The sequence below is a fragment of the Musca autumnalis genome, unplaced genomic scaffold, assembly GCF_047663935.1.
Source record: "Musca autumnalis isolate F117 unplaced genomic scaffold, ASM4766393v1 scaffold_2, whole genome shotgun sequence".
In the NCBI taxonomy this organism is placed as follows: Eukaryota; Metazoa; Arthropoda; class Insecta; order Diptera; family Muscidae; genus Musca; species Musca autumnalis.
The window spans coordinates 27811544-27837354 of NW_027411755.1; the positions used below are offsets into that span (position 1 = coordinate 27811544).

The 25811-nt window shown below is 39.6% G+C and overlaps 1 protein-coding gene across 1 annotated transcript in view; it reads right to left on the bottom strand.

Annotated features, from left to right (window-relative positions):
- Positions 1 to 11919, bottom strand: part of LOC141393831 (uncharacterized) — a 60232-nt gene extending 48313 nt beyond the window's left edge. Inside the window, exon 1 of the mRNA XM_073967376.1 lies at positions 10685 to 11919. Within this exon, the coding sequence (XP_073823477.1) occupies positions 10685 to 10770 (86 nt within the window). The 5' untranslated portion in view covers positions 10771 to 11919. The remainder of the gene's footprint in view (positions 1 to 10684) is intronic.
- Between the last annotated feature and the right edge of the window lie 13892 nt (positions 11920 to 25811).

Consider the following 25811-nt stretch of genomic DNA (forward strand, 5'->3'; position numbering starts at 1 on the left):
AAGCCTCTTACGGAGGTCTACTATTCTATAGAAGCCTCCAACGGAGGTCTTCAATTCTATAGAAGCCTCCAACGGAGGTCTTCAATTCTATAGAAGCCTCCTACGGACGTCTTCTATTCTATAGAAGCCTCCTACGGACGTCTTCTATTCTATAGAAGCCTCCTACCGATGTCTTCTATTCTATAGAAGCCTCCTACGGAGGTCTTCTATTCTATAGAAGCCTCCTACGGAAGTCTTCTATTCTATAGAAGCCTCCTACGGACGTCTTCTATTCTATAGAAGCCTCCTACGGAGGTCTTCTTTTCTATAGAAACTTCCTCCGGAGGTCTTCTATTCTATTCGGAGGTCTTCTGTTCTATAGAAACCTTCTACGGAGGTCTTCTTTTCTATAGAAACTTCCACCGGAGGTCTTCTATTATAAAGAAGCCTTCTACGGAGGTCTTCTATTCTATTAAAGCCTCTTACGGAGATTTTCTATTTTATTGTAGCCTCCTACGTAGTTCTTCTATTCTATGGAAGCCACCTACGAAGGTCTTCTATTCTATAGAAGCCTCCTACGTAGGTCTTCTATTCTATGGAAGCCACCTACGGAGGTCTTCTATTCTATAGAAGCCTCCTTCGGAGGTCTTTTATGCTATATAAGCCTCCCACGGAGGTCTTCTATTCTATAGCAGTCTCCTACGGAGGTCTCATATTCTATGGAAGCGTCCTACGGAGGTCTCATATTCTATAGAAGCCTCATATGGAAGTCTTTCATTCTAAAGAAGCCTTCTACGTACGTCTTCTATTCTATAGAAACCTCCTACGGAGGTTTTCAATTCCATAGAATCCATCTACCTAAGTTTTATATTCTAAAGACTTTATACAGTTTCTTATTACACCCACTTCTATGGAGCTCTGGCAGTTCTGTAATAATTCTTTAATAAACCCATGGACAGAGACATCTTGCAAACCTCTATAATTCTTTAATAACCCAAACCTCTGACAACTTTCTTCATCTCCAACAATAGAAACATTCAAATTGCGTCATATTCACAACCATCATCATAGTCATATTTGCCCGTTATCGTCATCAGCATCATCATCGGAATAACCATCTTAGTCATTATTGTAATAAACATCTAACAGCATCCTTCCTCCCTCCCTGTCCCGCTCATTTATTTGCACATTTGATTTAATTGTCTTCAACTCAAAGTCAATCAATTTCAATTTTCTATGCTATGCCATTCCTAGTCCATGTCTTGGGAGACATGGAGAGCTTTAATGGCATTTCTTCTTCTCCGAAATTGTTTTTCCATAGACTTCGATTCGATTTTTAGATATTGAAAGCTTTTTATTTATTTTTTGTATAATTGTTTGTTTAGCATCCTTCAGCCACCCATACATAGATAGATATCAATTGACAGGCAAAAAAACACAAAAAGGCTCTCTTCTTGGCCACCTACTATTAAATGGCTAATTAGAACAGTAGTATGTCCTGTGAAGCATACCAAAAAGGGCCACCCATTGGCACCACCAGGGCTCTAGGTGGTCCTTCATTCAAATGTGTGTTTGTGTGCAATTCTTCAATATTGAAAAGAGATGTATTGAATTGTAAATACTCTCTTCCATTGGTAACATATTGTATACTTTTGTTGTTGTTGCTTTTGTAGAACATAAAAACATTTATTGAATGTCTTCTTGTTTTGAAAATGAAGGAACTGTTCTTCAAAAACGTTTTAATTAAATTAAGTGTAGGAAATTGAAATGAACACAAGAAGACAATATGTTATGATGCTGGGTGGATGGTTGTAGTGGTGTTGGTGATGCTGGTTGAGGTTGAAGATGTTCTTTTGTGTTCTCAATGGGTATTTAAGTGCCTTAGTATGCAGGAATGGGTGATGTATACTTTTAGGCAAATGTATTTAAAAAACAAACAAACAAAACATATGTTTTTTAGTTGCGTGGAATAAAACAACAATTAAGGTCAATTGTAAAACATGAAGAACTCTTCCTTTGATATGAGTTCTCCTACATGTCTTCCATAGAGAGAAGACCTACTAAAGGTCTTTTATACGCTACCAAAGGCCTTCTGTAGATCAAGGAGCTTCTCAAGGTCTCCTATAGATGAAACACTAGCTATATGTTTTTACAGATCAAAGAAATACTAAAGGTCTCTAATAGATAGAAGACACACTTCTAAAGTCCTTCTTTATATATAAACTTTTTAAACGGGTTTTCTACATACTGCTAACGTGGTCTTCTGTCTCTATAGACAGAAGATCTCTTAGCGAGTGTTTCTATATATGGAAGTCTTCCTAAAGGGATATTCTATTAATAGAAGGCTTCATGAAGAGATCTTCCATAAACATAAGGTCTCCTTAAGGGGTCTTCTGTATACAGAAGACTTCCTTAAGGGGTTCTCTATACACGAAAATCTTTCTAAAATGGTCTTCTATAAATAGAAGGCCTCCTTAAGGGGGTTTCTATATACAGAAGACATTAAAAATGAGTCTTCTGTGCACAGAAGTCTTCTTGAAAGGACCTTCTCTATACATAAAAGTGTTCCTAAAGATGTCTTTTATAAATAGAGTATTTTTATATAGAGAAGGCCTTCTGAATGGGTTGTATGGACATAGGTGTCTGTATATAAGGCATCCTTAGATAGAGAACCTCCTAAAGGGGGCTTCTACAAAAATAAAAAATATCCTAAAGAGGTCTTCTATAGAAAAAAGACATGTTAAAGGGAAATTGTGCTTTTAGAATGTGTGTTCTATAGATGGAAGACCCCATCAAGTTGTCTTCTGTTAACAGAAGACCTTCTACAGGTATCTTCAACACCTCCGAAAAGGGTATTGTATAGATTGAAGGCATCCTAAAGATGTCTTCTATAGAAAGAAGGCCTCCTAAAGGGGTAATTCTATAAATAGAAAATAGCCTAAAGGGGTCTTTTATAGAAAGAATGCATCCTAAAGGGATGGGGTGCTTTTAGAAGGAAGACCTCACCTTCTATATCGGTTCTATACATAGAAGACATCCTAAAGAACACATAAGGCATCCTAAAGTGGCCTTCTGTATACAGAAGAGTTTTAAATAAAATCCCTTCTTACGGAGAATTCAATAAATTGAAGGCCTCCCATCGGGGTCTTCTCTGAATAAAAAGCCTCCTAATGGGATCTGCTATAAGTAGAAGGTCTTCTTAAGGAATTTTCTATAGACAGAAGACCTTCTAAAAAGATCCTCTTTAAAGGATATTCTATAGACAGAAGGCTCTCCAAAGGGGCCTTCTATATATAAGAGACCTCCTAAATTCTTCTTTACATAGAAACCTTTCAAATGGGGACTGTTATAAATATACGACTTGATAAGGAGTTCTGCAATAAAAATAAGGCCTCCTTAAGGAGTCTTCTATAAATATAAGCCCTCCTAAATAGTTTTTCTATAAAACGAAGTCTTCTTTAGGGAACTCCTATAGAGAGAAGACCTCCTAAACTGGTCCCCATACAAAGAAGAGTTCCTAAAATTTTTTTTCAAAAATCCTACGGAATCCTTAGGGATTATTCTACAGAGAGAAGGCTTCCTAAGGGGTCTCTCCATACAAATAAAACTTTCTAAGTAGTTCTCCAATAATTAGCAGGACTTCATAAGGGATCTTTTATTGATAGAATAACTCCTTTAGGGGTCCTTTATAAATAGAAGACTTTCTTAATGAGCCTTCTATAGACAGAACACATACTAAACAGGTCTTCCATAGACAGAAAAACTCCTAACGGAGTCTTCTATAGATAGAAAACCACGTAAAAGCGTCGTCAAGCGATAGAAGTCATACTAAAGGTAGTTCTAGACATAGAAGACTTCCAAAAAGTTAGAAGAAATCTTATTAAAATGGTCCTTTCAATATGAAAGGATCTAAGGCATCACCCTTTCAATATGGAAGGGTCTAAGGAAGCACCCTTTGAATATGAAAGGATCTAAGGAATCACCCTTTCAATATGGAAGGGTCTACGAAAGCACCCGTTCCATTGGAAAGGGTTTTAAGAAGAACTCTTTCCATTGGAAGGGGTATTAAGAAGCACATTTCCATTGGTTTTAAGAAGTCCCCATTTCATTGGACAATGTATTACCCCTTCATTGGAAACGATCTTAAGAAGCACACTTTCCGTCGGAGAGGGTCTTAGGAAGCACCCCTTCCGTTGGAAAGGGTTTTAGGAAGCATCCCTTCCGTTGGAAATGGTCTTAGGAAGCACCCCTTCCATTGAATAGGGTCTTAGGGGCACCCTTTCCGTTGAAAATGGTCTTAGGAAGCACACTTTCCGTTGAAAAGGGTCTTAGGAAGCACACTTTCCGTTGAAAAGGGTCTTAGGAAGCACCCTTTCCGTTTCCAAGGGACTTTGGAAAAGTTCTAAGGTAATACCCTTTCCCTTGGAAAGGGTCAAAGGAAGCACCCTTTAAATTGGAAAGGTTCAAAGGAAGCACCCTTTAAATTGGAAAGGGTCAAAGGAAGCACCCTTTAAATTGGAAAGGTTCAAAGGAAGCACCCTTTAAATTGGAAAGGGTCAAAGGAAGCACCCTTTAAATTGGAAAGGGTCTTAGGAAGCACCCTTTAAATTGGAAAGGGTCTTAGGAAGCACCCTTTAAATTGGAAAGGGTCTTAGGAAGCACCCTTTAAATTGGAAAGGGTCTTAGGAAGCACCCTTTAAATTGGAAAGGGTCTTAGGAAGCACCCTTTAAATTGGAAAGGGTCAAAGGAAGCACCCTTTAAATTGGAAAGGGTCAAAGGAAGCACCCTTTAAATTGGAAAGGGTCTTAGGAAGCACCCTTTAAATTGGAAAGGGTCTTAGGAAGCACCCTTTTAAATTGGAAAGGGTCTTAGGAAGCACCCTTTAAATTGGAAAGGGTCTTAGGAAGCACCCTTTAAATTGGAAAGGGTCTTAGGAAGCACCCTTTAAATTGGAAAGGGTCTTAGGAAGCAGCCTTTAAATTGGAAAGGGTCTTAGGAAGCACCCTTTAAATTGGAAAGGGTCTTAGGAAGCACCCTTTAAATTGGAAAGGGTCTTAGGAAGCACCCTTTAAATTGGAAAGGGTCTTAGGAAGCACCCTTTCCTTTGGAAAGGGTCTTAAGAAGCACCCTTACCATTGGAAAGGGTCTTAAAAAGCACCCTTTCCATTGGATAGATTCATAGGAAGCACCCTTTCTGGGAAAGGGTCTTAAAAAGCACCCTTTCCATTGGATAGATTCATAGGAAGCACCCTTTCTGGGAAAGGGTCTTAGGAAGCACCATTTCCGTTGGCATGGGTCTTAGGAAGCACCTTTTCCATTGGAAAGGGTCTTATGAAGCACCCTTTCCGTTGAAAGAGTCTTATGATGCACCCTTTCCGTTGTAAAGGGTCTTATGATGCACCCTTTCCGTTGTAAAGGGTCTTAGGAAGCACCCTTTCCGTTGAAAGAGTCTTATGATGCACCCTTTCCGTTGTAAAGGGTCTTATGATGCACCCTTTCCGTTGGAGAGGGTCTTAGGAAGCACCCTTTCCGTTGGAGAGGGTCTTAGGAAACACCCTTTCCGTTGAAAGAGTCTTATGATGCACCCTTTCCGTTGAAAGAGTCTTATGATGCACCCTTTCCGTTGGAAAGGGTCTTAGGAAGCACCCTTTCCGTTGGAGAGGGTCTTAGGAAGCACCCTTTCCGTTGAAAGAGTCTTATGATGCACCCTTTCCGTTGGAAAGGGTCTTAGGAAGCACCCTTTCCGTTGGAAAGTGTATTAAAAAGCACCCTTTCCATTGGAAAATGTCTTAGGAAGCACCCTTTGGGTTGGAAAGGATCTTAAGAAGCACCCTTTCAGTATGAAAGGGTTTAGGAAGCAATCTTTCAGTTGGAAAGGGTCTAAGGAAACACCCTTTCCATTGGAAAGGGTCTTAGGAAGCACCCTATCCGTTGGAAAGTGTCTCAAGAAGCACCTCCTAAGACCCTTTCCAACGGAAATTGTGCTTCCTAAGACCGTTTCCAGGGTGCCTCTTAAGAACCTGCTTCTTAAGACACTTTCCAATGGAAGGAATGGTGCTCAAGACCCTTTCCAATGGAAATAGTGCTTCCTAAGTCGCTTTCCAAGGGAAGGGTGCTTCTTAAGACCCTTTCCAACACAAAGGGTGTTTCCTAAGACCTTTGGAAAGGGTCTTATGAAGCACCCTTTCCATGGGAAAGGGTCTTAAAAAGCACCCTTTCCGTGGGAAAGGAGCTTAGGAAGCACCCTTTCCGTTGGAGAGGGTCTTAGGAAGCACCCTTTCCGTTGAAAGAGTCTTATGATGCACCCTTTCCGTTGTAAAGGGTCTTATGATGCACCCTTTCCGTTGTAAAGGGTCTTAGGAAGCAACCTTTCCGTTGAAAGAGTCTTATGATGCACCCTTTCCGTTGTAAAGGGTCTTATGATGCACCCTTTCCGTTGGAGAGGGTCTTAGGAAGCACCCTTTCCGTTGGAGAGGGTCTTAGGAAGCACCCTTTCCGTTGAAAGAGTCTTATGATGCACCCTTTCCGTTGGAAAGGTTCTTAGGAAGCACCCTTTCCGTTGAAGAGGGTCTTAGGAAGCACCCTTTCCGTTGAAAGAGTCTTATGATGCACCCTTTCCGTTGGAAAGGTTCTTAGGAAGCACCCTTTCCCTTGGAGAGGGTCTTAGGAAGCACCCTTTCCGTTGAAAGAGTCTTATGATGCACCCTTTCCGTTGGAAAGGGTCTTAGGAAGCACCCTTTCCGTTGGAAAGTGTATTAAAAAGCACCCTTTCCGTTGGAAAGTGTATTAAAAAGCACCCTTTCCATTGGAAAATTTCTTAGGAAGCACCCTTTGGGTTGGAAAGGATCTTAAGAAGCACCCTTTCAGTATGAAAGGGTTTAGGAAGCAATCTTTCAGTTGGAAAGGGTCTAAGGAAGCACCCTTTCCATTGGAAAGGGTCTTAGGAAGCACCCTATCCGTTGGAAAGTGTCTCAAGAAGCACCTCCTAAGACCCTTTCCAACGGAAATAGTGCTTCCTAAGACCGTTTCCAGGGTGCCTCTTAAGAACCTGCTTCTTAAGACACTTTCCAATGGAAGGAATGGTGCTCAAGACCCTTTCCAATGGGGAGGGTGCTTCCTATAAGGCTTTTCCAATGGAAATAGTGCTTCCGAAGTCGCTTTCCAATGGAAAGGATGCTTCCTATAAACCCTTTCCAATGGAAATAGTGCTTCCTAAGTCGCTTTCCAAGGGAAGGGTGCTTCTTAAGACCCTTTCCAACACAAAGGGTGTTTCCTAAGACCTTTTCCAATGGAAAGGGTGCTTCCTAAGACCTTTTCCAATGGAAAGGGTGCTTCCTAAGACCTTTTCCAATGGAAAGGGTGCTTCCTAAGACCTTTTCCAATGGAAAGGGTGCTTCCTAAGACCTTTTCCAATGGAAAGGGTGCTTCCTAAGACCTTTTCCAATGGAAAGGGTGCTTCCTAAGACCTTTTCCAATGGAAAGGTTGCTTCCTAAGACCTTTTCCAATGGAAAGGGTGCTTCCTAAGACCTTTTCCAATGGAAAGGGTGCTTCCTAAGACCTTTTCCAATGGAAAGGGTGCTTCCTAAGACCTTTTTCAATGGAAAGGGTGCATTTTAATACACTTTCCAATGGAAAGGATGCATTTTAATACACTTTCCAATGGAAAGGGTGCATTTTAATACACTTTCCAATGGAAAGGGTGCATTTTAATACACTTTCCAATGGAAAGGGTGCATTTTAATACACTTTCCAATGGAAAGGGTGCATTTTAATACACTTTCCAATGGAAAGGGTGCATTTTAATACACTTTCCAATGGAAAGGGTGCATTTTAATACACTTTCCAAAGGAAAGGGTGCATTTTAATACACTTTCCAATGGAAAGGGTGAATTTTAATACACTTTCCAATGGAAAGGGTGCATTTTAATACACTTTCCAATGGAAAGGGTGCATTTTAATACACTTTCCAATGGAAAGAGTGCATTTTAATACACTTTCCAATGGAAAGAGTGCATTTTAATACACTTTCCAATGGAAAGGGTGCATTTTAATACACTTTCCAATGGAAAGAGTGCATTTTAATACACTTTCCAATGAAAAGAGTGCATTTTAATACACTTTCCAATGGAAGGAGTGGTTCTTAAGACCCTTTCCAATGGAAAGGGTGCTTGATAATACCCTTTCCCACTGAAATGGTGCTTCCTAAGACCCTTTTCCACTGAAAGGGTGCTTCCTAAGACCTTTTCCAATGGAAGGAGTGGTTCTTAAGACCCTTTCCAATGGAAAGGGTGCTTCTTGAGAAACATTCCAACGCAAAGGGAGTTTCCTTAGACCATTTTCAACGGAAAAGGTGCTTTTTAGACACTTTCCAACGGTAAGGGTGTTTCCTAAGACCCTTTCCAATGGAAAGGGTGCTTCCTTAGACCCTTTCCAATGGAAAGGGTGCTTCCTAAGACCCTTTCATACTGAAAGGGTGCTTCCTAAGACCCTTTCATACTGAAAGGGTGCTTGCTAATACCCTTTCCCACCGAAATGGTGTTCCTAAGACCCTTTTCCACTGAAAGGGTGCTTGCTAATACCCTTTCCCACCGAAATGGTGCTTCCTAAGACCCTTTTCCACTGAAAGGGTGCTTCCTAAGACCTTTTCCAATGGAAGGAGTGGTTCTTAAGACCCTTTCCAATGGAAAGGGTGCTTCTTGAGAAACATTCCAACGCAAAGGGAGTTTCCTTAGACCCTTTTCAACGGAAAGGGTGCTTTTTAGACACTTTCCAACGGTAAGGGTGCTTCCTAAGACCCTTTCCAATGGAAAGGGTGCTTCCTTAGACCCTTTCCCACCGAAAGGGTGCTTCTTGAGAAACATTTCAACGCAAAGGGAGTTTCCTTAGACCATTTTCAACGGAAAAGGTGCTTTTTAGACACTTTCCAACGGTAAGGGTGTTTCCTAAGACCCTTTCCAATGGAAAGGGTGCTTCCTTAGACCCTTTCCAGTGGAAAGGGTGCTTCCTTAGACCCTTTTCCACTGAAAGGGTGCTTCCTTAGACCCTTTCCAATGGAAAGGGTGCTTCCTTAGACCCTTTTCCACTGAAAGGGTGCTTCCTAAGACCTTTTCCAATGGAAGGAGTGGTTCTTAAGACCCTTTCCAATGGAAGGAGTGGTTCTTAAGACCCTTTCCAATGGAAAGGGTGCTTCTTGAGAAACATTCCAACGCAAAGGGAGTTTCCTTAGACCATTTTCAACGGAAAATGTGCTTTTTAGACACTTTCCAACGGTAAGGGTGTTTCCTAAGACCCTTTCCAATGGAAAGGGTGCTTCCTTAGACACTTTCCAATGGAAAGGGTGCTTCCTTAGACCCTTTCCAATGGAAAGGGTGCTTCCTAAGACCCTTTCATACTGAAAGGGTGCTTCCTAAGACCCTTTCATACTGAAAGGGTGCTTGCTAATACCCTTTCCCACTGAAATGGTGCTTCCTAAGACTCTTTTCCACTGAAAGGGTGCCTCCTAAGACCTTTTCCAATGGAAGGAGTGGTTCTTAAGACCCTTTCCAATGGAAAGGGTGCTTCTTGAGAAACATTCCAACGCAAAGGGAGTTTCCTTAGACCCTTTTCAACGGAAAGGGTGCTTTTTAGACACTTTCCAACGGTAAGGGTGCTTCCTAAGTCCCTTTCCAATGGAAAGGGTGCTTCCTTAGACCCTTTCCAATGGAAAGGGTGCTTCCTTAGACCCTTTCCAATGGAAAGTGTGCTTCCTAAGACCCTTTCCAATGGAAGCAATGGTGCTTAAGACCCTTTCCAATGGAAAGGGTGCTTCTTAAGACACTTTCCAATGGAAGGAATGGTGCTTAAGACACTTTCCAATCGAAGGAATGGTGCTTAAGACAGTTTCCAATGGAAGGAATGGTGCTTAAGACACTTTCCAATGGAAGGAATGGTGCTTAAGACACTTTCCAATGGAAGGGTTTTAGGTCTTAGGAAGCACCCTTTCCGTTGGAAGGGGTCTTAGGAAGCACCCTTTCCTTTGGAAAGGTTCTGAAAAAGCACCATTTGCGTTGGAAAGGGCCTGGAGAAGCGCCCTTGTCATTGGAAAGCTTCTTCAGAAGCGCTTTTCGTTTGAAATGGTATTAAGTAAGAACTTTTCCGACGGCATGGGTTTTAAGAAGACCTCCTAAGGTTGAGTTCTATAAATAAACGGCTTACTAGAAATATGAGGCCTCCTTTGGGGGACATATTCTTTATCTGGCCCCTTAATGGAGTCTTCTAAGAGCCCCTAAAGAAGCCTTTTCTAATTGGAAGGGCTCCTAAAGTTATATTCTATGGCTAGAATCCATCATGAAATCTTTATTTATATAAAAAAACTGCATAAGTTCTTCTTTAGATACAAATCTTGTTAAGATAACAGACTGTATAAAGGATTCGTTTACTTTGAAGGCCTCCTAAAGGTCTTCCATGTCCAGAAGACCTCTTAGTGGGTTTTGTATATATGGAAGATCACATAAAATTCTTCTTTTGTAATAAAACCTCCAACGTCTTTTCCCAAATGCATCCCCATAAATTTCCACTGAAACATATGGCTAGCATTTAAATTTCAAAACGTGTCATGGCATGCTCTTTTGTTGTTAGGTACATACAATAAATATGGGCCACTAGGATACGTGTTTTGTTTTTATTTTCTGCTACTTCTTGTTCGCCTTCTTCACCTTACTTACCCCAAACATGTGGATACCAAACTGGAGGTGCTGCTGTTGTTTCCTGTCAACTTATTTGACGTGGACGTTCCCAAGCAAGAGCCCATAATCAACAGCAATGGTCGGTTGGTTGGTTCCTGTTTTCAAATGTTGTTGTTGGTGTTGGTGTTATTGTTGGGGTGTTGGTGATGGTTGTTTGTTGACAGAACCTAGCTTTTGCAGGAAACTGTTTTCACATTATGTAGCTGCAGGACACACATTGTTGACAGGATACAAGTCGTGCACAAACACACACGGGACGCGTATAAAACGGATATTAAACACCACAACAATTAATGTTTACAAATGTATGTAGTTTCAATTCAAATCATTTCTATTGTTTTTGTTTTGGATTTTTGTTGGTTTTGTTGCTTAACCTTGATAATGCTTAAAAAAACTTTCCAAACAACAACAACAATAACATCAAGTATCAACTTTACAACACTTTAGATTTATTTTTTTTTCTTCTGTTTTTTTTTTGCTTCACCCAACAAAATTCGTAACGAGCGAATAAACGAACACTTTGTCAATGAGAAACGACGAAACAAAAAAGAAAAGCTAAACACAACAACAACAAAAACCAAAATTCAAAAAGAAGTTCTTTCTCCCCGCTGAGAACCCCGCAATAGGTCAAGGATTTCAATTCAAAACAACAAAAATTTTTTGTTTTAAAGGCTTTAAGTCAACTTCGTTTGAAAAAAGAACTTTGGCCAGCCGACGACGTCACACACGCCGACCCACAACAAAGAATGTAAAATTTGCATTGACTTTCACTTTCACCAATGTTTCTTTTCTTTTTTTTTGATTCTATGGCAATTTATGTGTGTATATTTCTATTTTGTTGGCCAACATTTTGTTGTGGTTGTTGTTTTTGTTATTGTTCTTTTGGCCATCCTTTCAGGTTATTTACACATCCTTTTTGTTAGCATGAAATTTTATTTTACTGCTAATAATTATTTATTGCTCGAGGGATCCTTTCGTTTTTTGTTTAGAGGAGAATTCCGTTTTGGCAATGTTTTACACAATCATTGGTAATGCACACGAACACACTCGGGCACACACACAGAAGAACTCCTTTTGTTTCAAGTTACGTTTAACGAATTGACAATAAATGTTGCCGTAGTATAGCTTTTTCCGAGTATATGGTTTAGAGGTGGTGTATAGAGCACAGCGATAGTGAAACTATTCAAATGCAATTCAATTTTGCTGCACAGTATATGTCCGGATGTCTCCCATATTCTCTATTTGTTGTGCTCTCTTTCTTGACAAATGTCAAAAAAGTTGTTTTCAAATTACAGCTGATTGTCAAAAAGTTGTAAAGCTCCTCCCGTTCTTGACTTGCCAACTAATGTGAAATGGAAGTTTTTGAAAGCTTTTACTGAAACTAAGTGGACGGAAGCCTTGTCAACAAATAGCTTAAAGTTTCCTGGTAATAAAAGTTACTTGAAGTTCAGAGGGCTGAACTTGTTATCAACTTCAGTAAGAGCAGAATTTAAAAAGTTTTCATTGAAAGCTTTGGAGGTTGTTGACAAATATAAATGAAGAATATTTTCTAAAATTGCCGTTGAAGGTAAAAAGATATTTAAAAAATCCACGCTGATAGCTCTGAAGGCATAGCACAATTAACAAAGTAGTGGTATCACACCAGCTGTTCGAATATGAAATGTCAATTCCCTTTATAAAAAATATTTATACCGGTCTAAAATTTGGCATTCGTAATATTTTGTCCAAACTTAGTTTTAGTTCGAAGATGGGCCATATCGGTCCAGTCCTTCGGGTAGCTCTCACACAAAATTTCGGAAAAGTGCAGTTTAAGACCTTCTCTCCAATCCTTTTGATGTTTGTTGTAACAACTTTTATTCACTGCCCCCATTACTACGATACAAATTTTGTTCGGGGGCAAGTCCATACTTCCTCAGAAAATGGCCAGAAAGCTGTAAAAACCCGCACCATGTGTTGTGGATGAAGCGTGCGGTAACTCTTGAACGGATAAACCGATTCGATCCAAAATTTGGCAATCTTAATATTTTGTCCAAAGTTAAATCATGTTCTAAGATGGGCCTTATCGGTCTACTCCTTTGGGTACCTCTCCCACAATAGTTCAAAACTTTTCGCTAGAATGGTGCGCACGACAACTACTCTCGAAGGTGGTAACCGATTTAGTCTATACTTTGGACATCGTAATATTTCTACAAGACATAGATCAGGTTAGAATATGAACTCCTTCGGATACCTCCCACACCAATTTTCTGCAAAGTGCAGGTTAGGACCTCCTCTCGTATCGTTTTGATTTTTCTTGCAACAGGTTGTACTCAATGCCCCTATTACGATGGTACAAGTTTTTTCAGTTCCAAGTCCATACTTCTTAAGAAAATGAACCAAAAACTGTAAAAAACCCCTACGGTCAGCATGTGTAGTGGCTGGTGCGCACAACAACTTCCAAACCTACTACTGCGTTGACACTTTGCACATCGTAATATTTGATGAAATTCGATGATGGTGCTTATAGGTCCATTCCTTCCGGTACCTCCCCCACAAAAGTTCGAAAACATTCGCTAAAATGGTAAGCGCAATATCTCATAGAAGGAGCAAACGATTTGGTCCCAACTATGGATCTAGAAATATTTGGTCCAAAATTAGTTTATGTTCAAAAGTGGTCCCTATCGGCGTCCATTCCTTAGGCTATCACCCACACTAATGATCAACATTTTTGTTTAAGTGTTAAGGGTTAAGGGTCTGTGCGAGAATCCTATGGAAATTTTTACCGAAAGTTCTCTTAGTAGCCATGTTTATAGCGATATAATGTTTTTTGTGGCAAGCCCATGTTTCCTGATATAATTGTCCTGATATACTTTTTTACTTCTTTTAATATCCACGCTGATAAATCTGAAGGTAATTCATTATTATACCCTCAGCATTTATGCTAACGACGGTATAATGGTTTTAGACCCCAAGTATGTTTGGACGAAATGTGTTTCAGACAATTTGGAGTTGGTTTAACCATGTCCGTCCGTCTGTCGGTCTGGCTGGTGCGCACGATAACTCTCGAACGGATCAACCGATTCGGTCCAAAATTTGACTTTCTTAATATTTTGTCTAAACTTAGTTTAAGTTCGAAGATGGGTTATATCGGTCCATTCCTTCCGATACCTCCCCCACAAAAGATCGAAAATGTTCGGAAAATTTGTGCGCACGATATCATATCGCATATCGTAAAACTTCTACCAGACTTAGATGAGGTTCCAATATAGACTCAATCGGTCCACTCCTTCGGGTACCTTCCACACAAAATTTCGGATAAGTTCCGATTAGGACGCGCTCTTGAATCGCTTTGCTTTTTGTTGCAACAACTTGTATTCATTGCCCCCCATACGACGGTACAAGCTTCATAAGGGGCAAGTCCATACTTCCTGCGAAAATAGTCTGAAAGATGCAAAAAGCCCCTATGACAGGTACCTTCCCCACAAAAGTTCAAAAATGTTCGGAAAAATTTTTCGTACGGTAACACTTGAAGGGAGTGGCCGAATTGGTCCATACTTTACACATCCTAATATATCTACCAGATATAGATCAGGTTCAAATATGGACTATATTTTTCTACTCCATCCGGTACCTCCCACACAAAATTTCGGATAAGTTCACTTTAAGACCTGATATCGAATCACTTTGATTTTTGTTGAAGCAACTTGCATTCGCTGCCTCAATTACGATGGTAAAAGTTTTTTTCAGGGGCAAGTCCATACTTCTTGAGCAAACAGCCCGAAGGGTGTAAAAACCCCATAGGCACCATATGCAGTGGCTGGAGATCCACTTCCATAATGGTCAATGTCGATCCATTCCGTTTAGTATCTCCTCCGCAAAACTTTTGATCTTTAATACTAATCAACATTTTTGTCGGTTCAAACGCCCAAAATTTTTAAAACCCCCTAAATACATACGTTTTTTGGGAAAAAAATTGTTTCAATATACACAGGCTGAGGGTATATCTCTGTCGGCAAAGCCGACTGATACTTTTTTACTTGTTGATGTATATATTTTATGACCACTTCGAACTTCAAATGTTAAATAACAGGTGGTTCGGGCCAAAAATGTAGCTAAACTCCTCAAAATACCGAAAATTGGGAGGTACCGTTATATGGAGGACTGTACCAAAACGTGGGCCTATCTTGATAATAAATAAATAAATAAATTCCTTAAAAAACCTTAAATCGTGTGGTACGGTTATATGGGGACTATAACATCTTCGATCTTGACCTGCCTATAGAAACCAGACACTCGGGTGCAAACTTTTAGCGTTCTAATTTAATTATTGCGTACGCTAGAGTGATTAGAATTTTATTCGAGGTGCTGCAAACAGAAAAACCAACTTAATGTACCCTCCATACTATGGTGGAAGCTATAATTAGGTCAAAATATTGAAGGGTGTGGCCGTGGTGGCATCCGGATTTGAAAATAACTCGTCAATTTGAGTAAAGCTAGGGTCACATTAGGCAAATATTTGCTCTAGCGACAAGTAGTGTGCGCTTACTGAGAGCAAATAATGCATTGAAATTTATGCTCACTTACTCTCAGTAAACACACACTCCCTGTCGCTGGAGCAAATATTTGCCTAGTGTGACCCTAGCTTAAGAAACAGAAAGAAATTCGGGGAAACATCCAACTTTTTTCATTTTGTTGAACAGTGTAATTGTTCCACCAACATCCCAGAGGGCACAAGGGAGACTTCTCTCATATCAATTAGTGCACTCCGATTCATATTAGCTCAATGATATGGGACCTATTGTTTATGGCTGAGTTTGAACGACGTGTAATACTCAGGAGGTGTATTTTGCCACCGTTGAAAATTTGAAGTAGCCTGGCCGGGGAATCGAACACACGACCTTTAGCGTGCAAGGCGGGTGTGCATACCACAAATTACAAATTACTGTTTTGCGTTTTGTTTAAAAAATTGTGCTTTTTAGTAAATTAAATGCCCAATATATTTTATAATTGGAAATTTTATAATTGAATCAAAAAGGTGAATGGAAATATTTTATTGGACAAGGAAAAAATCGTATTTAATATTGGTAATTGTATCCATACATTTTTCATATACATACTTACATATGTATATTTGAAATATGGTACATCAATATTTCTTTTTACATTATATAATCATTTGATTCCAGATGCCGATTTACCGCTGATGATTTCAACATTGACGGAAAATGTGTTTTATTTCACAACTAAGAAGAACCGTTCAACGATGTTTCTATATAATTTTTATACCCTTAGCCTTTTGGCTAAAGAGGGTATATACACTTTGATACGACCAAAAATGTGCCTCATCGAAATAATGGTTTTAGACCCCAAGTATGTTTGTACGATATCCGGTTCAAATTTTGGGTATCGAAATATTTTGTCCAGATTTGATTTAAGTTCGAAGATGGACCATATAGGTCCACTTCTTCAGGTACCTCCCCTACAAATGTTAAAAAATTGTCGCAAACTTGTGGGCACGATAACTCTCGAAGGGAGAAACCGAATTGAACCCAACTTTGCATATGATAATACTACCTCTAGGCATACATCAGGTTCGAATATGGATTATATCGGTCCACTCCTTCAGGTACCTCCCACACAAAATTTTAAATAAGTGCAAAATTTTAAATAAACTTATCAACCAAATTGGTTGAATTTTGAGATGCGGGGTTTACACTTTACAAAAAACTTTTCCGATAAAAATTATGGACATAGGTCCACGTTTTGATATATACATATGTTTCACGCCCAAATACGCCGAAATTTTGAATTGAGGGTTCCCAATGGTTCCACGTTTTGATATAGCTCCAATGGAACGGTAACGCCCGATTTCCGGTATTTTCATGGTTTTAGCCACATTAAACAACCAATGTAGCTGATATTTGGTATTTAGTCTTCGCCAGGTCTTGCGAAATATTTTTACAGAGAATTGTTGGTATTGGTTCACGTTTTGATATAACCCCCGTGGAACGGTACCGCCCAATTGTCGGGTTTTTATACCATCAGCATTTATGCTAACGAGGGTATATACATTTTCATACCGGCAAAATATGCCTCATCGAAATAATGGTTTTAGACCCCAAGTGTGTTTGGAGGAAATGTGTTTCAGACAATTTGGAGTCGATTGAGCAATGTCGGTCCGTCTGTCTGGCTGGCTGGAGCGCACGAACGGATAAACCGATTCGGTTGAAATTTTGGCTTTCGTAATATTTTACCCAAACTTAGTTTAAGTTCGAAGATGGGCTATATCGGTCCACTCCTTCCGGTACCTCCCCCACAAAAGTTCGAAAATGTTCGAAAAATTTGTGCGTACGATAACTCTTGAAGGGAGTAACCGATTTGGACCATACTTTGTCCATCGTGAAATGTGTACCAGACTTAGATAAGGTTTCAATACTCAATCGGTCCACTCCTTCGGGTACCTCCCACACCAAATTTCAGAAAAGTTCAGTTTAGGACCATCTCTCGAATCGCTTTGATTTTTATACCCTCAGCCTTTAGGCTAAAGAGGGTATATACACATTGATACGATGAAAATGTGCCTCATCAAAATAATAGTTTAAGACCTCAAGTATGTTTGGACGAAATGTGTTTCAGACAATTTGGAGTCGATCTAGCCATGTCCGTCCGTCTGTCTGTCTGTCCTGCTGGCTGGAGAGCACGATAACTATCGAACGGATGAACCGATTCGGTTAAAATTTTAGCTTTCGTAATATTTTGCCCAAACTTAGTTTTAGTTCGAAGATGGGCTATATCGGTCCACTCCTTCCGGTACCTCCCCCACAAAAGTTCAAAAATGTTCGGAAAAAATTTTCGTACGGTAACTCTTGAAGGGAGTGGCCGAGATGGTCCGTACTTTACACATCCTAATATATCTACCAGATACAGATCAGGTTTAAATATGGACTATATCTGTCCACTCCATCCGGTACCTCACACTCAAAATTTCTGATAAGTTCTCTGTAAGACCTGCTATCGAATCACTTTGATTTTTGTTGAAGAAAATTGCATTCGCTGCCTCAATTTCGATGGTAAAAGGTTTTTCAGTGGCAAGTCCATACTTCTTGAGCAAACAGCCCTAAGGGTGTTAAAACTTCCTATGGCATAATATGTTGTGGCTGGAGATCCATTCTTTTTAGTATCTCCTCCGCAAAACTTTTGATATTTTATCCTAATCAACATTTTTGTGGGTTCAAACGCCCAAAATTTTTAAACCCCCCTAAATACATATGTTTTTTGGGAGAAAATTGTTTCAACATACACAGGCTGAGGGTATATCTCTGTCGGCAAAGCCGACTGATCCTTTTTTACTTGTGGTTTTAGCAACTTGTATTCACTGCCCTCCATACGACGGTACAAGTTTCATCAGGGGCAAATTCTTACTTCCTGAGAAAATAGCCTGAAAGTTGCAGAAACCCCCTATGACACCGTGTGAGGTGGTTGGAGCGTCCAAAATTTTAAAAATCCCCTAAATACATACGTATTTTGGGAAAAAAATTGTTTCAATATACACAGGCTGAGGGTATATCTCTGTCGGCAAAGCCGACTGATACTTTTTTACTTGTTTCTTTTAAAAAGTGTGACTTTTTATAAATTATTTCATTCAGTTTTTCTTTTATTAAATTCTGTTATGTATTTCTTTGGGATTTTTTATGTACCTATGTGTCTGTTGTTGCTTTTGTGTTTGTTATTTCTAAACATTTCATATGTTAGAGATAGCCAGTTATCGCTTACTGAGAGCAAGTGAGCATACATTTCAATGTGTTTTACATTGAAATTTACGCTCCCTTGCTCTCAGTAAGCGCCAACTGGTGCATGTGTTTGTTTTTTTTTTGTCGCTTTTGGGTTTGTATTTGTTTGCATCCAAACATATAATTTGTTTGCACCCAAACATATAATTGTTTGCAGGACCCAAACATTTGTTATGTTTGGGACTGATTGCAAACAAATATATGTTTGCTGCAAAATATTTTTGGGACCTATGTTAGAGAGATCGTTAACATCATTTTATATCTATCCGTAGATGCTAAAATATTTGCTATATTTATTTTTATTTTCGCGGAAAATCAAAAGATAATGAAGAAATCTTGGAGTACATTTATTTATTCTAACTCAGAGTCCATAAAAATCTCTAAAAAAAATAAATTCAAAATACGTACAGAATCTAGACAACGCGTAGAAAAATGTGAGACAAAAACAAGTAAGAAAAGCGTTAAGTTCGGCCGGGCCGAACTTTTTTTACCCTCCACCACAAATTTAAGCCATTTCGGTGGATTAATGTGGCCACAACCTTCAAAATACCGAAATTCGGAAGGGACCGTTCTATGGGAGCTATATGATGGCGTGGACCTATACCTAAAAATTTCTGGGGGAAAGTTTTATAAGCCTAAAGAAGACTAAATACCAAATTTCAGCCATCTCGGTGTGATAATGAGGCTGAAACCTTCAAAATATCGAAAATCGGGAGATATCGTATTATGAGGGCTATATCAACACGTGGACCTATATAAATATTGTATGGTAGAAATGTTTCTTAGCCTCTGGAAACACAAATACAAAGTTACAACCGATTCTTTGGTCAAACGGGTCTGATACATTCAAAATATATTAAAATGACGCGTACTTTATATGGTGCCTTATATGGGGGCTATACCAAAACTTGGACCTATATAACCCAACTTTGGTAGGAATGTTTTTTGGCCTCTGGAGACACAAAATACCAAATTACAACCAATTCTGTGGTCAAATGGGTCTAATACATTCAAAGTATATTAAAATGACGCGTACTTTATATGGGACCTTATATGGGGGCTATAACAAGACGTGGACCTATATAACCCAACTTTGGTAGGAATGTTTTTTGGCCTCTGGAGACACAAAGTACCAAATTACAACCAATTCGGTGGTAAAATGGGACAAATATCTTAAAAATTCCTTAAAACGACGACGCGTCACGCGTCATTTTGTATGGGGGCTATACGAAAGCGTGGACCTACATAGCCCGCTTTCAATACCAAAAGTCCTACGTACATATAATATATTTTCCAAAAGTTTCATCAACCTACGTCAATCCGTTCGGACGCTAGAGTGATTTCCACAGACGGACAGACGGACAGACGGACGGACATGGCTATATCGATGTAGAATTGCACGCTGATCAAGAATATATATACTTTGTGGGGTCTACTATGATTATTTCGAGTAGTTACAAACGTAGTGACAAACTTAATATACCCCCATCCTATGGTGGAGGGTATAATTATGAAGATTGGGTTTCTAACTTGCATATTACAATAACAACAAAAGACGATAACTTCTTGTTGGAAATTATTTCAAAAATATATTTTTTTTTAATTATAATACGAAAAATTGGAGAACAACTTTTGGGAGTCATTCTACTATTTCGCTAAATTTCCATATAGAACCTGAAGTATTTTGCTAAAATAGTTTACCATCGTGAAAATATATTCGCTTACTGTGATATATATAGCAATAAGCAATAAGAAGTAGAGATTAATAATGAAATTACAACCAAAGAAGAGAAACAAAAGTTAAAAACGTGTAATTCGCGAATACTTTAAAATCAGTTGAGGCGCATGCGGATAAAGCGAATGCATCTCTATCAATATGTCTGCGTTTATCTATGTTTCATTCAGCGGTCAAAATGTGCCGTCAATTGCATTACACCATTCAAAAAATCTTCAAATAGGTAAAAATTTCTCGATGTCCAGATGCTTGTAAGACGAATCCGATTTCAGTGACCGCCTGACAAAAATACGTCAATATAAAAAATTTTATTAATTTTCTCGTTTAGAGTTAAGCTTAATGATCTGAAATTATTTGCAAGTGAAAAAGGAAAGCCATGGACTCGAACCCACATAGTCACCAAATTACGTTACCTGGTTTCATTGGTGGTAAAGCAAATCTTCGGACGTATCGACTATGTAATGGCTTCTCTGTCCTAGAACTTATCGTTTTTCAAATGCAAATGTGTTTTTATACATTAACGGATATTTGGCCGTTTTGAAATGTATTTTCTTCACAACAACCGCTTTTTGCGATGCCTTTGAAGTTATGAGTTTTGGCTTAGAACGCTAACACGCCGTGACAACATTTTTTTGATATGTTTTCAAGGACGTGGGTTCAAATCCCAGCCGGGCTCAGCCTATTTTTTATTTTTTGAAATTTTGCCTGTTAGGGCGAAGATCATTTTTTTTTAATGATTTTATTAATTTTCTCGTTTAGAGTTAAGCTTAATGATCTGAAATTATTTGCAAGTGAAAAAGGAAAGCCATGGACTCGAACCCACATAGTCACCAAATTACGTTACCTGGTTTCATTGGTGGTAAAGCAAATCTTCGGACGTATCGACTATGTAATGGCTTCTCTGTCCTAGAACTTATCGTTTTTCAAATGCAAATGTGTTTTTATACATTAACGGATATTTGGCCGTTTTGAAATGTATTTTCTTCACAACAACCGCTTTTTGCGATGCCTTTGAAGTTATGAGTTTTGGCTTTGAACGCTAACACGCCGTGACAACATTTTTTTGATATGTTTTCAAGGACGTGGGTTCAAATCCCAGCCGGGCTCAGCCTATTTTTTATTTTTTGAAATTTTGCCTGTTAGGGCGAAGATCATTTTTTTTAATGATTTTATTAATTTTCTCGTTTAGAGTTAAGCTTAATGATCTGAAATTATTTGCAAGTGAAAAAGGAAAGCCATGGACTCGAACCCACATAGTCACCAAATTACGTTACCTGGTTTCATTGGTGGTAAAGCAAATCTTCGGACGTATCGACTATGTAATGGCTTCTCTGTCCTAGAACTTATCGTTTTTCAAATGCAAATGTGTTTTTATACATAAAAAATTTTAAACAGATTTGTAAAGAACCGCAGATGTGTCATCATATTCTATTTTGGGTTAAATGCGAATATTACTCGTGAATCTCTTTCGTTTATGACACACCTTCGTGTGTCAAATAATATAATCTCGTATAGATTCCATTTATGTTCAATGCGCGGAATTGTCAAAATATATTATTTTCAGATTTTCCCATATTCAAGGTATCTATATCCGCCGTTTTATTGAATGGATTCGAACGCGGAAGGACCCATTAGATCCGGCGCGTAAAAAAATCACGCGGTGTTCAAAGGTACCAGTGCTACAGTTGCAATTTTTTAAGTCAAAAAATAGTTTTTTTTTTTTTTAAGAAAAGTTCCGTATCAAATGTTCGACTTTGGACTCCTATTACCAGGAAGCTGTACAGAGCGCACTCATGGGATATAGATCAAACGACGTTGAATCACTACTTCTACAATCCTACATATAGTTTGGATCATTATCTGTTTGCGCCCTCTAATTATAAAAAAAGATTAAAAAAACGCCGAAATCAAAACTTCAAAATGTCAGCATCGATTTTAGGGGGATGTAGTGTATACATCGAAAAATCATACATTAGAACCATGTTGCCCAAGGGATATTCTTTAATTCTTTCTTTGAGCACAGGTCTGAATTTGGCGTGGTTTGGCCAGAAATCAAGAAAGAATACATGAAATGTTTCTAATTCAACACATTTTTACCCATTTTTGTGTATTGCCACCAACAGAGCTGCCACGTTAATTATTTTTTATGACCCATGTTATGAGATCGTTGCTAAAACACTTTAATCAACAGAAATATATTCATATTGCATAAAATATATTTATAGTTCGCGATTTATTAAATGGTAAACCTCAACTTCAACGATTGTAAAACTTTTTGGAATATTAGCATATTTTTTTGAAAAATTTTCACTATTTTTTTAATGGCAGAACAATATAAGGAAACATGGCAGAACAATATAAGGAAACAGCAATACCCAGCTGACCTAATTGGGCTGTAACGTTAGTGTCAAATTTCATATGACATTTAATATATTTATGTATTTATATTTTCGATACACAAAAAATATATATTCCTAATACATATTTTTTGAGGATAAAATATATCATTCCGAAAAAAAGTATTTCCCATAAAGACATCTTCATATCAATGACATGTGACCTCCTCCAAGTCCGAACGACGTGCCGCACACTAGGTTAGGTAAGGGGATGTGCAGCCACTAATTGTGACTGCGTCACTCGGAGACCTTCCGGTCCATTGTGATCATCCAGTAGAAAAGAGCTGCAGGAAAAGAGGAGGTGGAAAAAGGGAGGATAGGGGAAAAATAAAAAGAGAAAGTTGTTAGCGCAGTGAAAGAACGAATAGATTACAAGAATGTTTAAGAGTGGAGTAATAGTTTTAGAGTAGGAGAAAAAAATTATTTTTAATGGTAGGCAGAATAGTTGAGTTTATTTACGCGTTCAGGTTGCGCTGTCCCAGCCACTTCAGATTTTTGATGATGTTGTAGATCACAGCAGGTTCCACAGTTGAGTAGAAAGTTAGACACGGTGGAAAGTGAGCACCTACTAACCTATGCCGTCTACCAGCCATTGCTGGACAACGACACAGGATGTGCTCGATCGTCTCTAACTCCTCCTCGTCCTCACAGAGTCTGCAGTAGTCAGTAACATCCTCATCCCATTTGTTGATATGGGCCCTGATGTAGCAGTGTCCAGTAATGACTCCCGTCGTTACTCTAACTTCAGCTTTACTCAGGTTCAGCAGAGAGTTCGTTCTTTTGACTGACAGAGACGGCCATATGGATCTTGCCACAATGCATCTAGGTTCATTATGCCACAATTCACTGGCTCTTTCGTAAGAGAACGTTTTAATATTTTGAAAGAAATGACAAATGGGTGGTTTGATAGAGTCAGCGATAGCTAGGTCTGTGGACTGCGATCCTCGCCTAGCTAATTCGTCTGCTCTTTCATTACCCAGATAGTCGCGGTGTCCTGGTACCCAGCATAGCCGGAAGCCGTTAATTAGCGTTCCCAAGGCTGATCTACACTTAAGGACGACATTGGATTTGATGTTACAGGATTTGATGGCTTTAAGAGCCGCTTGGCTATCCACAAAGATAGTCACCGGTTCAAAGATTTCTGCATCCAAACTTTTTATCAATTCCGCTGCCTTCCAAATCGCGAAGATTTCAGCCTGGAAGACACTACAGTTGCTGTCTAGCCTGTAGGTGTACTCAAGAGATAGCCTTTCACAGTAGACGCCAGCCCCGGTACCTTCCTCCATCTTGGAACCGTATGTATAGAAAGCCAGACCGTCCAGAGGGGGGTTACTGCGGTTCCAGTCATCTCTACTAGGTATAACGACGTCTATATCGTCAAATCTCAGGACTGGTGATATATAGTCGCTCAGTTTTCCGCGTTGGTTCACATTTATGCCTGATTCATTCAGGATACAACTATGCCCATAGGCACAACTGCGCCAGAGATCCTGTTCATGCAGCCGTAGGGCACTGCGAGTTGTCTGACACTTAATGCTGAGACTCAACGGTTTTAAGTTCAGCATTGCGTTCAGAGCAGCCTGTGGTGTGCTCCTTGTGGCTCCAGTTATGAGGATCGCGGCTGCTCTTTGTACCTTGTCGAGCCTACCGGATGTCGATTTTTGGCGCAGTGAGTGCCACCAAACAAGAGAACCATAGGATAAAATGGGTCTAACCACGGTGTTATACAACCAGTGTATAATCGATGGGCTTAGGCCCCAAATTTTCCCAATGAATTCTTACATGAATAAAGTGCAGTCAATCCTTTCTTCGCCCTTTCCTCAGCATTCCTGTTCCATCGCAATTGACAGTCCAGGATAGTGCCGAGGTACTTTGCCTCGGGCGAGAGCTGAAGCTGCACTCCATCCAGTGTTGGTGGTACAAATACGCCGAGCTTACGCTTTCTCGTGAACATTACCAGTTCTGTCTTGGTTGGGTTTACTCCAATGCCATTGGCCTTAGCCCAGCGCGACAGCGTCGATAATGCTCCTTGCATAAGCTCCGAGATGGTTGACAGAAACTTACCGGAAATCAGTAGTACAACGTCGTCCGCATAGGCGACAACTTTTATACCTTGATTGTCCAGGTCCGTCAAAATATTGTTTATAACAAGTAGCCACAGTAGCGGTGAGAGCACCCCTCCTTGGGGGGTGCCTCTAGTTACTGTTTTCCTAATTTTTGTCTCCCCAATGCTGGAGTTTTTTATTCTGCTTTCTAGCATATTATTTATCCAGCAAGTTAGAGGTTCAGGTGTGTTAACTTTCTTAAGTGAGAGTTTTATGGACTCAAGTTCTACGTTGTTAAAGGCTCCTTCTATGTCCAGAAAGGCAGCCAAGGTAAAGTTTGAGTTTTCCATATTCCTCTCAATGAAGCCAACCACCTCATGCAAGGCAGACTCCACAGATTTGCCTTTAATATAGGCGTGTTGTGAGCTGCTTATAGAGGCGGTGTCTACATGGCTCCTTATCTCCAGATCGATCAGTCTCTCGAGAGTCTTAAGGAGAAAGGATGATAAACTAATGGGTCTGTAGTCCTTTGGTGCAGAGTGACTAAGTTTTCCCGCTTTGGGAATGTAAGTAACTTTTACCTCTTTCCACAGACCCGGTACATATAAGAGAGTCAAACACGCCCTATAGATCTCCTCCAGGATTTGATATAAAAGCGGAGCTGCAAATTGAAGCATCGCCGGCGTTATACCATCCGGTCCAGGTGACTTATATGGCTTGAAAGTGTTGACAGTCCATTTAATCTTATTTCTGTTAACCACCTTATCAATGAGATCCAAATCCCTAGGCTCTTGAATTTGGAGGTCGTCACATTCATTATTGACGGTGTCCGCATCCTTACAGCCTGGGAAGTGGGTCTCTGCCAGGAGGTTAAGAGTCTCGGTAGCAGAGTCAGTCCACGTACCATCTTGCTTCTTGATACTTCCAATGGATTTAGGGTCCTTGGAAAGTATCCTACGAAACCTAGCTGCATCGTTGACTCCTTCTACTGACTCACAGAAATTCACCCAAGATTTTTTCTTAGCTCGCTTGATCTCACTCTTGTATTTATTGAAACTCACCTTGTAGGAGTCCCAATCAATGTCGAGTTTAGTCTCATGAGCCCTGTTATACAGTCGCCTGGTAGTTTTTCTAAGCTCGCCAAGTTCCTTATTCCACCAC